Source organism: Balaenoptera ricei, chromosome 4 (assembly GCF_028023285.1).
Source record: "Balaenoptera ricei isolate mBalRic1 chromosome 4, mBalRic1.hap2, whole genome shotgun sequence".
In the NCBI taxonomy this organism is placed as follows: Eukaryota; Metazoa; Chordata; class Mammalia; order Artiodactyla; family Balaenopteridae; genus Balaenoptera; species Balaenoptera ricei.
Window position 1 is genome coordinate 8,955,900 of NC_082642.1, and position 14,346 is coordinate 8,970,245.

At 38.3% G+C, this 14,346-nt stretch overlaps 1 protein-coding gene across 4 annotated transcripts in view; it reads left to right on the forward strand.

Moving 5' to 3' along the window:
- Positions 1–1,430: 1,430 nt before the first annotated feature.
- The window catches only part of LOC132364506 (ceruloplasmin), a 68,510-nt gene continuing 55,594 nt past the window's right edge, over positions 1,431–14,346 (forward strand). For all 4 annotated transcript variants that reach the window (XR_009502823.1, XR_009502822.1, XM_059920129.1 and 1 more), the window contains exons 1-4: positions 1,431–1,583; positions 10,319–10,566; positions 12,713–12,925; positions 13,293–13,466. Coding sequence is in view for 2 of the 4 variants with exons in the window: in XM_059920129.1 (XP_059776112.1) it covers positions 1,438–1,583; positions 10,319–10,566; positions 12,713–12,925; positions 13,293–13,466 (781 nt within the window). In the remaining 2 variants the exon portion in view is untranslated. The remainder of the gene's footprint in view (positions 1,584–10,318; positions 10,567–12,712; positions 12,926–13,292; positions 13,467–14,346) is intronic.

Below are 14,346 nucleotides of genomic sequence, written 5' to 3' on the forward strand. Positions count from 1 at the left end.
GGAGTCTGGGCAAGATTTTAGTCCCACTCAGGTTCTCTCAGTGGGCATGAGGGCACAATTGTTTAAGGTGCCTCAGGAAGGAGGTCTTGGGGCATCCTGGGCATTGTGACCCAATTTTCTGTATCAAGATAATTAGTTGAGATTATTGTTAGCTGGTGAAAGGAGAATCTCCACTATGTGACCTAACATGGGTCATTTCAATTAATTTGGACAATAGCCCTCTGAGGCTGAGATTTTAAAGGTGAGGAAACTGAGGCTGGGGTCAAGTATGTATCTTGCTTGGGGTCACATGGTGTCATCAGATTTTGATCTTCATCCTGCTGTTTTCCTTAGCATTCAGTCTCCTTCTCTGATTTATGTTTCTCTGTAGCACTTGTTGCTAATAATAAGTATTTCACTCTTCATTTGTATATAGTTGGTCTCTCCCCAGTAGAATGCAAGTTGATGAGGGTAGAGATTCATGTCTGTTTTATTCACTGCTGTATCCCCACAGTGTTTAGAACAGTGTTTGGCACACAGAGGGCTCATTCAGTAATACTTATTAAATGAATGAATCGTTCAAACATTGGGGTGCCTTCTCCTATACCAATCCATTTCTATAAACACCTTTTGGCAAATACTTACGTAATGCATTGAGGTATTCTAGAGAAAAAGATTACATCAGCACAAAATGTGCACTGTTATCATCAGGATTTTCTTCAACTAAAAAATAAAAAGTCTTTTACCCCCAAATTCATGTCCACATCAGAGAGAGAAACCCCAGGTTAATAAACTAGAGCTCTTTCTCTTTACTAAAATCAACTTTTGCCTTTGAAGACAGGTTTATTTATGTCTGATTTCTTCGATAATTAAAACAGAATCATCAACCCCTGTTATTCTCTGCTAGTTATTTGCATATAGCAGTACACAATAATCTGATAAACTTTCTATGCAGATGTGTTTGGAGCTTACAAAATAAATAAAGCCTTCAAAATAAATTCTTATTTGAGGGTACTTAAATCTGGCATGCTAAATATCATGTTTTGTAGCTTACAGTTGTAACTAGGTATTGTTAGGCTTTTCGAAAGGAAAGAGGGCATTGTATTGTAGCATATTGTTGGAAGAACAAAAGGAGCATTTAGACATGATCTTTGCCCTCCTGGAATTTACACAATGAATGGTAGAAGCACAGAGTTATACACACTCCAGCACCTCCAACAATAACTGTTGACTTTTTATTTGCAATCAGAGAATCCTGGCAATGGACGACTAAGTTTTCCCTGGGTTTACGAGAACTGAACTGAAGTGGAAAATGTTATTTGCTTTAACGAAATAATTTCGTCTTGTGCAACAAAAAATTCTGTCAATCAAGCAAATAAAGGGAGAAAGGCTTATTTATAAAGTTGCCTGCTTCTGATTTCATTCCATTGCTTCTCAGGCTCCAAGAGGAATAAAAAAATGAAGATTTCCTTGCTCTGTATTTTTCTAATTTTATGTAGTACCTCAGCCTGGGCGAAAGATAAACATTATTACATTGGAATTATTGAAACAACTTGGGACTATGCCTCTGACCATGGGGAAAAGAAACTTATTTCAGTTGACACGTAAGTCACTATTTTTTCTTGATTATAGACCAAATTTATAAATTATTGATTAAAAAAAATAAAGCCAATAAGATGAAATATTTCTTTAATTTGTATATACAAAAACTGCAAAATATGGACTTGAAACATTAGACACTTTAATAAATCTCTAATTCCTGGGATTTTGTTTGTTTGTTTTTTGAGAGGCTGCCTTACTCCTTTCCACTTGGTCCTGAGGAACAGTGTGGGCTTCTTATTACCCCCTCTTGTTCTTATCACATCTCTCATCAGGGTTCAGTCTTTTTGTCTGTTTATGCAGAAGTTCTTTCATCTAAAGAATGACCATATAAAATTTTATATTTCCTATACCGTTTACTGATTACTAGTGGTAAAAATAAAAGGTTTTTTAATCCTTCAAAGAATCATTTATAGAACTCAAATACAATTTTTTTTTTTTCAAATACAATTTTAATATGACTTTGCCTAATACTTGTTGGGTGACTCTGGACTGTTAATTACATTCATCTTTCTCAGACTCAGCATCCTAATCTGTAAAATGAAGGTAATGAGAATACTTTAGGGGGTTGTTTAAAGAGTGGGTGCATGTAGAGCTCTTCGTACAGTCCTTGGCACATAATACATGTGCAAAAAAAAATGTGAGATAGTTATTATAATGCCTCCTCAAAAAGCTCTATGTAACTTAAAGGTTTTCTTGTTTCAGTTGAAAGGTCCCTTATTTCCAGCAACATCCACCACATGAAAAACCAGGGGTATAGTTTTCCTTGAAGTTTTTTGTGATGGAAGTTTATCTATACAGAGATCATCACTTTTAATAATGTTAGTTAAACATTTAACACCAAATTGAAATTTGTTATTCAAAACCAATATTCACAACATTTAAAGATGTATTTTAGTGGTAAAAATGTATTTTAAAGATGATAAATGTATCTTAATAGTGATACTTAAAAATGTATGTTAATGGTGACAAATGAACCCAATGACCATTAACTGCTGAGATTGTATCTTTAAAAATTGGCAATAAAGTATGCCAAATTTCATAACATTGACTCTATTGATGGGTATACACTATTCTCATTAATTTTATGTATGTTTGAAATTTTTCAAAGTTGATAATAATACCTAATTGTTAAGTTATTAATTCAGTAATATGCAGTGAGGAAAGTTACTGACCTAAAGATAACTAATTGTAAATAAAACTAGTATATCTTGCAAATATTTTTTTTAAGCCTGGTTTTGAGCTACTGTTCTCTTCTTAGGGACATGACATATTTTTATGGCTTCATAAGGACCATTATTTTGTATGCATTCAGCATTTTCCCTAACTAAACATAATATAAATTATGCATTTTTTAATAGGGAAACTAGACACATTTTTTAAAAGGTCAGACATATTAGGGGGAAAAAAAGTACTGCCCTACTTCACGCCCTCACCCACCATCCTTCTGCCATTATTCATGGTCAAAAATCAAATCAGTTTTATTGGGCATCAACTAAGTACAAGACATTGCCCCAAGCACGCTTTAGTAAAGTCTTCTCTAATTCTAGAAATTTAGAAGAGAAGAAGGCTTTGTTAAGAATTTTTTTGCAGGGAGGGAAGAGAATTCCTTTATTTTTAAATACTCTAAGGATTTTCCTGGCAGACCAGTGGTTTAGATTGGAAGCCCTCCCGCTTCCAATGCAGGGGGCGTGGGTTCGATCCCTGGTTGGGGAACTAAGATCCCACATGCTGCACAGCACAATCAAAAAAAAAAAAAGATTAAATACTCTAGTGTCCTGTGTGTGCTGGAGAGGTTATACAGCATTGGCTTGATCATCTCCTTTTGCTTCAACAACAGCCTAGAATTGTGCAAACTCTAGATGACAATGCTCACTCTGTCTGTGAAATTTTTAATACATCTGAACAGCGAATATTGAATAGGTCTTTAGCAATTTTGCCAGTACTATGCTAACCTTTTTGTATAGATGAGTTTAGGTAGCAACTTTTTGCTTCCTCTTTGTCTCAGATTTGCGAAATGTCCAGCTGCTTAATCCATTCAGCTTTCTATAACAAAATACACCAGACTGGGTAGCTTTTCAACAACAGAAATTAATTTCTCACAGTTCGAGAGGTTGGGAAGTCCAAGGTGCCACCATGGTCATCTCTCTTCCGAGATCATAGCCTTTTTACTGTGTCCTCACTTGGTGGAAGGGACTAAGGATCTCTTTGGAGCCTCTTTTATAAGGCATTTACCCTGTTCATGAGAGCTCCACCCTCATGACCTAAGCACATCCAAACGCCTCACCTCCTAATACAATCACATTAGGGATTAGAATTTCAACATATGAATTGGTGGGGGGTAGGACATAAATATGGCAAAGACTGATGTGATATCACCAGGCATGATTACTAACACTCGTTGTGTGAAGGCTAAAAAGGAGTGGAGATAAATAGGCTGAGAAACAGGTTGAAAGAGTGCAAGATAGTTGTTAGGCAGCAAATTAGGTTTAAGCTGATGTTGACCTTGAAGGTCTGGAACAATGAAGACGAAAGTATGTATTGAGATGGCAGAAACTCCATCTGTTTCATGCACCAGTGATCACTAGTACCTAGAGCATAGGAGACACTAAATAAATATTTTTGAGTAAATGAAAGTGAATGAATAAAACTATATAGGAAGCTATACAAAATTATAGGCTGTGTTGTAAGAATTTTCCCTTGCTCCTAGTACGGACAGATTCACACCGTGAAATAAATCAGAAGATACAACGAAATAAGAAAAGTCAGTTTATGGAGTTGTACGTGGGTTAGTGGAACTGAAAATACTGGCAGATATAAAAGAGAAAAATGTATGGATTTCTTTTAACTAGGAAAATAGAGTTTACTTTTTTTTATTATATCAGTAATATTTATTTCTAATGGGGTGAGGTAGAAAGTAATTTCCTTATGCTCCACTGCCATTTACTTAGGTCCGTGCCTTATCTGTCATTTCAACAAATCAATAAGTAAAGATCTATAAAATATAGTTCCTGCTCCTAAGTAATTTGTACTTAAATGAGAATAAAAGATGTACATATTAAAACAATTAACAAATGCAATACTTTGTTCTGGGCCCATGGTAGACACTAATTAAATATGTATTGATTGTTGGTTACATAGTAGCGATAAGTAGCAATACTCCTGTTATCTTCAGGTTACTTTTTTTCCTGGTGACCTATAGGATGTTAGAAATAAGTGAAAAAAATCCTTAAACACAAGAAGAGCCATCACAAAACCCTTTTACACTAACTTCATAGGCTCTCACTTAGGCTTAGTGACGCTTAATTAACATACAGTTCTTACAAACATTGTTACCTAGTTTTCCAGCCCATTGTAGGTTTGAGAAATAAATCAGAAATATTATGGTGAAGATGTCATCATAAGCAGACCCAATGACCAGAAGAAATGACAGCTCAAATTTTACCCAAAGAAATAGAGAACAAACCAAGGACATTCCACACTATGGTATAATCATAAGTATTATAATTATATTATTGAGTGATCAGGATACCATAAATATTCAATAAATGTTAATGTTTACTATCATTATCAGAAAAGAAGTTGATTTTTTTCCCAGTACACCCTGTTTAAGAAAACAAGGAAGCAAACAAAACATTTTTAAAGAAAAAACTTGCACTGAAGGCATTCATTTTACCCCTTCAAAAATGGTCTTAAATTTTTAAATAATTCTTAAAGAGGTATAATTATGAGCTAAAGTTATCTGGAAAAGTCACTTATGATGACTCATACTCCAAGGTTGCCAAATAAAAAATAGTAAGCAAAATCTGGTGTGGTATAAACACTTCATATAGGACAGCCTGTGTGCAGGAGCTAATGAAGTAACTACACCATTTTATATTTTTCAGGCTATACAATTTATTGTCACAGCAGCTATTTTCCCCAAGAACATATCCAAAAGAGGGCTGACACCTAGGTACCATTTTCATGCTGTGCTAGTGAAGCCAGGCTAGTGAGAACCTATAATTCACTTGAGTTTGTGCTATGCATACCCAGGTTGTCTTTGCCTGCCAGTTAATTTTTGACTGTTTTCCTTGTGATTTCTGTGTGTAGTAGGCAGAATTTTTTTAATGACCCGCAAAGATATCCTACCCTAAAACTCCAGAACCCGTGAATATGGTGAGCTATCACTCCCACGATTTATGTTATATTCAGTGATACAGTTGACTTTAAACTAAGGACATGATCTGGGTGGGTCTAGTCCAAAGCAGAGAATTCTCTAGTAGAAGAAAAGGAAGTCAGAGAGATTCAAAGAGGTTTGAGGGGGATTCAACAAACTGTTGCTGACTTGAAGATGGAAGAAGCCACTGGAAAGGAATATGGGTGGTCTTAAAGAACTGGGAGAGGTCCTCATCTGGTAGCTAGCAAGGAAGCAGGAATTTCAGTCCTACAACCATAATGAACTGAATTCTGCCAATCACCTGAGTGAGATTGGCAGTGGACTTCTCCACAGATCCTCCAGACAAGTACTCAGCCCAGCCAACAGCTTGATGCCAGCTGTGATAACCTGAGCAGAGAACCTAGTCATGCCATGCCAGACTTCTGATCCATGGAACTGTGAAATAATAAATAGGTGCTGTTTTAAGCTGCTTTATGATCATTTGTTACACAGCAAGAGAAAACTAATATACTATGTCTCAATTAATGAAGCTAAGAATCCAGAAACTTTTCACGTGTGTTACCCACATTGTAGTAACCATGGCTAAACATAAACCAAGGCCCCCTTGAGTACATTCTGAATTTATGGGAGGGAGTAGCATTATTATTATCTTACTAAGGCAGTGTAAAAAATGTTTTAATTCCCCTACCATTAAGAACTCACTTCTGGGTCTGAATCTACCAGAAATTAGAGGAATTGCTATAGGATTATAGGAATTGGGGGCACTAAAAAGGAAGGATGTGTTTACTGAGAGGGGGACATAGCTATTGTAATGAATAGAAAAGAACATGTTACAGTTGCCAACAGAAAGAACTATGATTGATGTGAATTACTTGTTTGGGTCAAAGAACAACCATAATAGATTTTTTTGACTGGATATCTGACTGGCAAACTTCCTGCAAGCTTCCAGTAACTGATACTTTGTCCCCAAAGCTGTGCTCTTAAAGTTAAATAGACATTCCCTAATGACAGTTTGATGTTCCTTTGGAGACAGAGCATAAGCAAACAGGCCTTCCCCACGCTATCACATGATATGATATATTTCCCAATTTGGTTAAGATTTAATTTTGTTTCAGAAAAAAAGACAAGATGGTAAACACATTTTGCATATTGCTATGTATATAAAAGGAATTCCAAATGTTAAAAATACTGGATAGATTATAATTTCAGATCAATTATTTTTTAAGTAAGTTTCACACTCCTCCCCGCAAAATCTTTGTATACAAAAAAACGAATCCCAAAACTTAGACAATGCTTCTCCTATTTCAGGAAATGATGAATACAGGAGAATTTCAATACAATGAAAGCATTTTGACAAAGTCTGCTACAGTTTATTGAAATGGGATGTCACATATTCCTTAATGCTTTAGAGGCACATTTAAGAAATATAAATACACACTATAAATGAAGCCTTAAGAATTTGAGGGCTATTTTTTTTTTTATAATATTTATTTGCAATACTATACAGCATTTTAAAGTATTTATTTATTTATTTATGGCTGTGTTGGGTCTTCGTTTCTGTGCGAGGGCTTTCTCTAGTTGCGGCAAGCGGGGGCCACTCTTCATCGCGGTGCGCGGGCCTCTCACTATCGCGGCCTCTCTTGTTGCGGAGCACAGGCTCCAGACGCGCAGGCTCAGTAATTGTGGCTCACGGGATTAGTTGCTCTGCGGCATGTGGGATCTTCCCAGACCAGGGCTCGAACCCATGTCCCCTGCATTGGCAGGCAGATTCTCAACCACTGCGCCACCAGGGAAGCTCTTGAGGGCTATTTTTTAAACTCTGGCTTTATTTAAGATATGGATCAACAGAGCATGGTAGAACACAGATTAGAATCTCTATTTAAATATCATTGGGGGGCTTCCCTGGTGGCGCAGTGGTTGGGAATCTGCCTGCCAATGCAGGGGACACGGGTTCGAGCCCTGGTCTGGGAAGATCCCACATGCCGCGGAGCAACTGGGCCCGTGAGCCACAACTACTGAGCCTGCGCGTCTGGAGCCTGTGCTCCGCAACAAGAGAGGCCGCGATAGTGAGAGGCCCGCGCACCGCGATGAAGAGTGGCCCCCGCTTGCCGCAACTAGAGAAAGCCCTCGCACAGAAACGAAGACCCAACACAGCCATAAATAAATACATAAATAAAAATTAAAAAAAAAAATTTGTTTGTTAAATATCATTGGGGCCAATCCCCTAGCAATAAGAGTGTGTACAGACACTGGAGGAAATTTACCCCGAGGCTTAGACGGACCTGTGTGAGACTGAGCTGTCCAGGCTCCTCTGGTGTGACCCAAGAGTAATTCCATCCTTGCACTGTAAGCTTTGCAGCTGCCGCTGCGTGCCTGAGTGAACTGCCCTCTTCCTGACCTCCTCTCAGCAGTGTAGACTGGGTGAATCCGCCTTTAATCTCAGTGGCCTTCAGTACCTCCGAATTTTGCTGTTGGTAAAACATCTATTTATTAAGAATACTCCTGTCCGTACTAATGCTGCAGTTTCCAGGGAAGAATGTCTTCCCATGTATTTTGATGTCCTCGAAGTCTCTCAGAGCCTTTCTTAATTTTTTTTTTTTTTTTTTTCTGTTTGGTTCTAACAAAATGGAAACTGCAACAAACAATTAGAAAATGAAAACAAATACGAGAAATAAAGGCCTAAGCGTGGATTTGCCATCTCGGGTACAAAAAATGTCACTTCTTTATTTTTCTAACTTCCAGCTTGGCCCTTCTCCCACCATGATAGGGGAAGGGAACCCCATCTCATTCATCTTTCAGTGAACAAGTTGAGAATCCTGGGGTTTAAACAATCCAGGATTTTAAAAATTGGGGTCCCTAGTGTGACAACTATGAGATGCTCATTGTTGAAACCCCCCGGTCAGTTCAGAACACGGGGGCTCTACTATCTCCAAAGCCTGTTCCCAATGCCCAAACGCAGCCACCAGGACCACTGCCAAGCGGCCCCGCTCACTGGTCCCAGCACTCAGGCTCAATCTGGCGTCTCCATGCTGCCATGCCAGCAGACGTTTGACCACGACCAGGGTACGGCCTGGAAACAGAACCTGCCACCTTACTGTCTCATGTTCTCCAGGAATCCCACTGCCTATGGGATTGGGCCGCTTTCTTCCGCTTCCCCTTGCAGCCTCCCCTACTCAGGTTGCCCATGAACACAGAGCGGCATCAGAACACACAGGGGTATTTGTTAGTAAATGCAGATGCCTGACCCTCACACCAGCAGCACAGAAGCAGAATCAGTGGGGCTGGGGCCTAGGAACTTGCATTTTATCAAGGTCCTCAGTAGATTCCTGTGCACATGAAAACTTAAGAAACATTAGGCCAGAGCCCTAGATTTTCAAAAAACCAGATCTTTAAACTTGGACCGTGCAACAGAGAAAGTCCAGAGCTCCCAGACAAGCCTTGCCCTCATCTTGAAGAGAGAATGGAAAAGTACCCCTCACTCTTTCTGATGAGCTTCCCGCTGAGGAAACAAGACAACGTTTATTCCTCCTCAGTCAGGTTATCTGGCCTCATATGGGTTGAATGGAAAATGGTAAGGTGTCAAAAGTCACCGAGATCAAAGTAGGCAAAACACACGCGCACGCGCACACACACACACACACACGAACAAACACAAACCCCAGACCATCAGCTGGGGTTAGCAGTTTTTATTCTAGTGGAGGGGACCTCGGTTGTGGAAGGGCTTGCCAAAGTCCAGGTTTTAAGTGGGTTTCCCTGAATGGCTAGATGGCATTGCGCACAAGTAGATCCCACTGAACTCTCTGGGCTTGCATTAAGGACAATAACTTAAGAATCAGTTCAAAAGTTTGAATATCAAACTTGCTTTCTTTTCTTTTCTTTTTTTTCCTGGCTACTATTCAGTTTGCTGATATTTTTAGGGAAGTTTTAAGCAACTATTAATCAGCCACTAACCAGAATATAAACATTCAATGTTCAAGTATTTTTGCTAGCAAGGGATTAAAAAACCACAGAGGTAATTCAAATGCAGATAATTTTAAGACCCACACACATTGATGAATCAATTCCAACTTTGATTTAGTTTTGCTAAAAGAAATTAAAAAGATGGAATTACTTTAGCATTATTAGTTTTACTTTAGGAAAAAAATATGCACTCACTTTCACATCTCACATATCCAGATTGAATGCTTATAAACTCAGATTTTTCCAGTTGCTGAAAGAGGTACGCCATAAGTGAGAAATGCCTTCATTAACTGCTTTATTTTAATATTTCACTTTAATTTTGTATTCTACTCCACAATGCCTCTGTGTTTTACCATGAAAATCTTCAGGAAATACTCTGGTAAGATGCATTACATTTTTATGGCACATCCACACATGGTGGTCTGCCATATAGCTGATGTGTGACACCTCACATAACTAAAATAACAGGGCTAAGTGCCAGCTCTCCTCTTCATTTTTTGGAGGCATCTCTACAACAACTGGCAAACATTTAATATGATATGGTCATTCATTTCTCTTTCATTATAATGTTATCCCCAGAAGTGATGGCTTCTAATAGAGTTGTCTTCTTCTCCTTTGCAGGGAACATTCCAATATCTATCTTCAAAATGGCCCCAATAGAATTGGAAAAGTCTACAAGAAGGCCCTGTATCTTCAGTACACAGATGAAACCTTTAAGACGATTATAGAGAAACCTGTCTGGCTGGGGTTTTTAGGCCCTATTATCAAAGCTGAAACTGGAGATACAGTTTATGTACATTTTAAAAACTTTGCCTCTAGGCCTTATACTTTTCATGCACATGGAATGACTTACTATAAGGAGCATGAGGGTAAGTTCAGCTCATATGCTAGCTGGAATTTCCTCTTCCTTTTCAGTAGGAACACTTCTTAACTTCTGAGATTATGGACTTTCCTCCTGGATAAGACCTGTACTATGTTGTTTAGCTCTAAACTATTTTATGAATAAGTATTTTGGTTCATCCTAATAACGCTGTGTTTCTCTGGGTTGTGCTTGTTTTGCGTGAAGTGTGAATGTGATAGAATTTCTGTGTGGACTCATGTAGTGAGAGTCAGTGAGACCTGGGACTTCCTTCCCAGTGCCCAACGCCTTTCCAGACAAATGGTCAAAATAAGAGAAATGGGCAGTGTGCATTAAAGCCTGGAAAAGACAAAAATCCAGAAGGAAGAAACGGGACTCAAGATGGGGATTGTCTTCTCTCTGAAGTTCCTACATGTGAACATACTGTAGCCATTGTCACCTTCCATCCTAACTTTGGATAAACTCTGTCCCAGCTAAGGCAGCATGAGTAGTCTCATACAGTAGCCAAGTAGTGCAGGTGGCTGGATGGTCCCAGAGTCACATCTGAGACACAGTTAACCAAAAGGTCATTTGAATGTAGGACTTGGAATCCTTAAAGATGGTACAGGAAGAACAAATATTAGATCTGGTGCTTGTGATCTCATTCTTAGTACATCATGATGATGATGATGATGATGATGACGGTGATGACGATGAAGGGAGATGGTGTTTTGTTGTGATTAAGAACAAGAGCTTCAGGGCTTCCCTGGTGGTGCAGTGGTTGAGAATCTGCCTGCCAATGCAGAGGACACGGGTTCGAGCCCTGGTCTGGGAAGGTCCCACATGCCGCGGAGCAACTGGGCCCGTGAGCCACAACTACTGAGCCTGCGCATCTGGAGCCTGTGCTCCGCAACAAGAGAGGCCGCGATAGTGAGAGGCCTGCGCACCGCGATGAAGAGTGGCCCCCACTCGCCGCAACTAGAGAAAGCCCTCGCGCAGAAACGAAGACCCAACACAGCTAAAAATAAATAAATAAATTAAAAAAAAAAAAAAAGAATAAGAGCTTCAAAATTAATAGACCGATGTTTGAGTGCAGTGTTGCCTTTTATTGACTGAATGACCTTGGACAAGTTAACTTAAATTCTCTGTGCTTCAGTTTTCTCATCTATAAAATAGGGACAATGAGAGTACACAATAATAGCTCAATAAATGTCAGCTATTATCATAGGCAAAAATGCTGAGGCCATGTTCATTGAAATTATAAGGATCAAGTTTGGAAATTAGGATAAAATTAGTTTTAATTAATTATTGGTTTTCTATTTAGAAGAGGTATTGCTTTACAGGGTGAATATTTTGATCTTTTTTTTTTTTTTTGGATCTTCTATATTTTTAAATTTGTTTTTCTAAACCAAACAATTACATTCATAGCATAAAAGCTGACTGCCATCTTATTTATTTTTTACAATTTCGTGGTATATTATGGTTTTAATCATTTTTTAAGGTATGACCATTGTATTGTGGTTATGTTAGAAGAAAAAAGAGTTCTTTTAGAGATACATACTCAATTATTTATGAATGAAATGATATGATGTCAGGGATTTGCTTTAGAATAACTCACTGATGATGACTAATCACTGTTAAGAGTGGGTGAGGGTATAGATGAAACAAGATTGGCCTTGAGTTGATCATTGTTAAAGCTGGGTTGTTGGGCACATGGAAGTACATTATATTATTCTCTCAACTTTTGCGTATGTTTGGAAATTTACAAAATTAAACAATCCCATGATTACTTCACAGGCAAAAATCTGATATGATACAAGAAGCTTCAAGTGATAGGAGAAAGTAGCCATTTTGCTCTTACTTCCATACCATAACCCCAGGGCAAAAGTGGTTCTTTAAATTGCAAACCAACAGTCATTATGCTGCTGACATATCTATTACTGCTCCTTGGAGACTCAGTCAAGTATAAAAAATGATAACATTTTCTGTGAAACTTCCAGGCCCTGTAGCCATTTGCCTTTTATTCTTCTGTGCTCAAATAGAACACCACTGTGTTCCCAAGGGGATACATACTAGATGTTGAATAAATGTTTGCTGAATGAATTAATAGACCATCTATTTTCTCATTTAAGCTCAAACACATTCAATTTGTAATTTCATTGCATGTTGTTTCCTAGGGGCCATCTACCCTGATAACACCACAGATTTTCAAAAAGCAGATGACAAAGTGCGGCCAGGTGAACAGTGTATGTACATATTGCATGCCAACCCAGAACAAGGTCCTGGTAAGGAAGACAGCAATTGTGTGACCAGGATTTACCATTCCCACATTGATGCTCCAAGAGATATCGCCACAGGACTCATTGGACCCTTAATACACTGTAAAAAAGGTACATTTTTTCATTATTACTCACAATAAATGACCAAAGACAGTAGAGAGGGAGGTTTGTTTTTTAAATATACTTTAAGTCTTATGTGTTATGATTGAGTAGGTAAGGTAGAGAGGCAGTGAGTCAGTCTAGAAAAAAAGGAAAGGAAGAGCAGGGAAGGGTAAGGAGAAAAATGAATACATGGAACAACATTCAGGTTACTGAACGTAAATTCCCTAAATGTTTCCAAGTCTATAAAACAGAAGTGACTGGTTTAGATTTCTGGTTTATTAGGAAAATAAATACAAAAATTTTTTTAAACTATAAATCACATGCTAAAATTCATGCTGAAAATTAAGTTCTACTGAAATAGTAATTTTCACTTCAGATTCTCTGGATAAAGAGAAAGAAAAAAATATTGACAAAGAATTTGTGGTGATGTTTTCTGTTGTGGATGAAAATCTCAGCTGGTACCTAGAAGACAACATTAAGACCTACTGCTCTGAACCAGAGAAGGTTGACAAAGACAATGAAGACTTCCAGGAGAGTAACAGAATGTATTGTAAGATTACATAAGATCTGTTAACTTTATCTTATTTTTCTCGGTCCATTAATTCTGCTACTCTTATTCCCTCACATGAATAAGTAGTGTGTTTCTAATCTCTGCCCTTGGTAACAAAGCATATTGGATGTGCAACTTGATATTCAGCTAAACATGTCCAATCAAAACTCTGAGCCAGGTAAAGCTGGATACATCAAATTGTTTCCAAACCAATAAGGATAAAACATTATCATTTATGGTTAAATGTATATGCATGGGGCTTCCCTGGTGGCGCAGTGGTTAAGAATCCACCTGCCAATGCAGGGGACACGGGTTCGAGCCCTGTTCCGGGAAGATCCCACATGCCGCGGAGCAACTAAGCTCGTGTGCCGCAACTACTGAGCCTGTGCTCTAGAGCCCGCAAGTCACAACTACTGAAGCCTGTGTGCCACAACTACTGAAGCCCGCGCGCCTAGAGCCTGTGCTCTGCAACAAGAGAAGCCACCACAATGAGAAGCCTGCGCCTTGCAACAAAGAGTAGCCCCCGCTCGCTGCAACTAGAGAAAGCCCACGTGCAGCAGCGAAGACCCAATGCAGCCAAAAATTAAATAAATGAATAAATAAATTTAAAAAAATGTATATGCATGTTATATTTGTATATTTTGTATTCTCCCAACTCATTCTAAAAATTATTTGAGGCAGCCTAAAATTGTTAAATTATATTGTAAAGTATTGCACTATAATTAAGAAAATAGTTCAAACCACTAGTTTTAAAAGGTATTTCTTTTAAATACATATTGTTCTTCAACACCCGCCCCCCCCAACCTTGCATCATTTTTTCCTATATTTTAGTTCACTTTATTTCTTCTAAAAATGCTTTCTTTACTACCTGGTCTTCTCC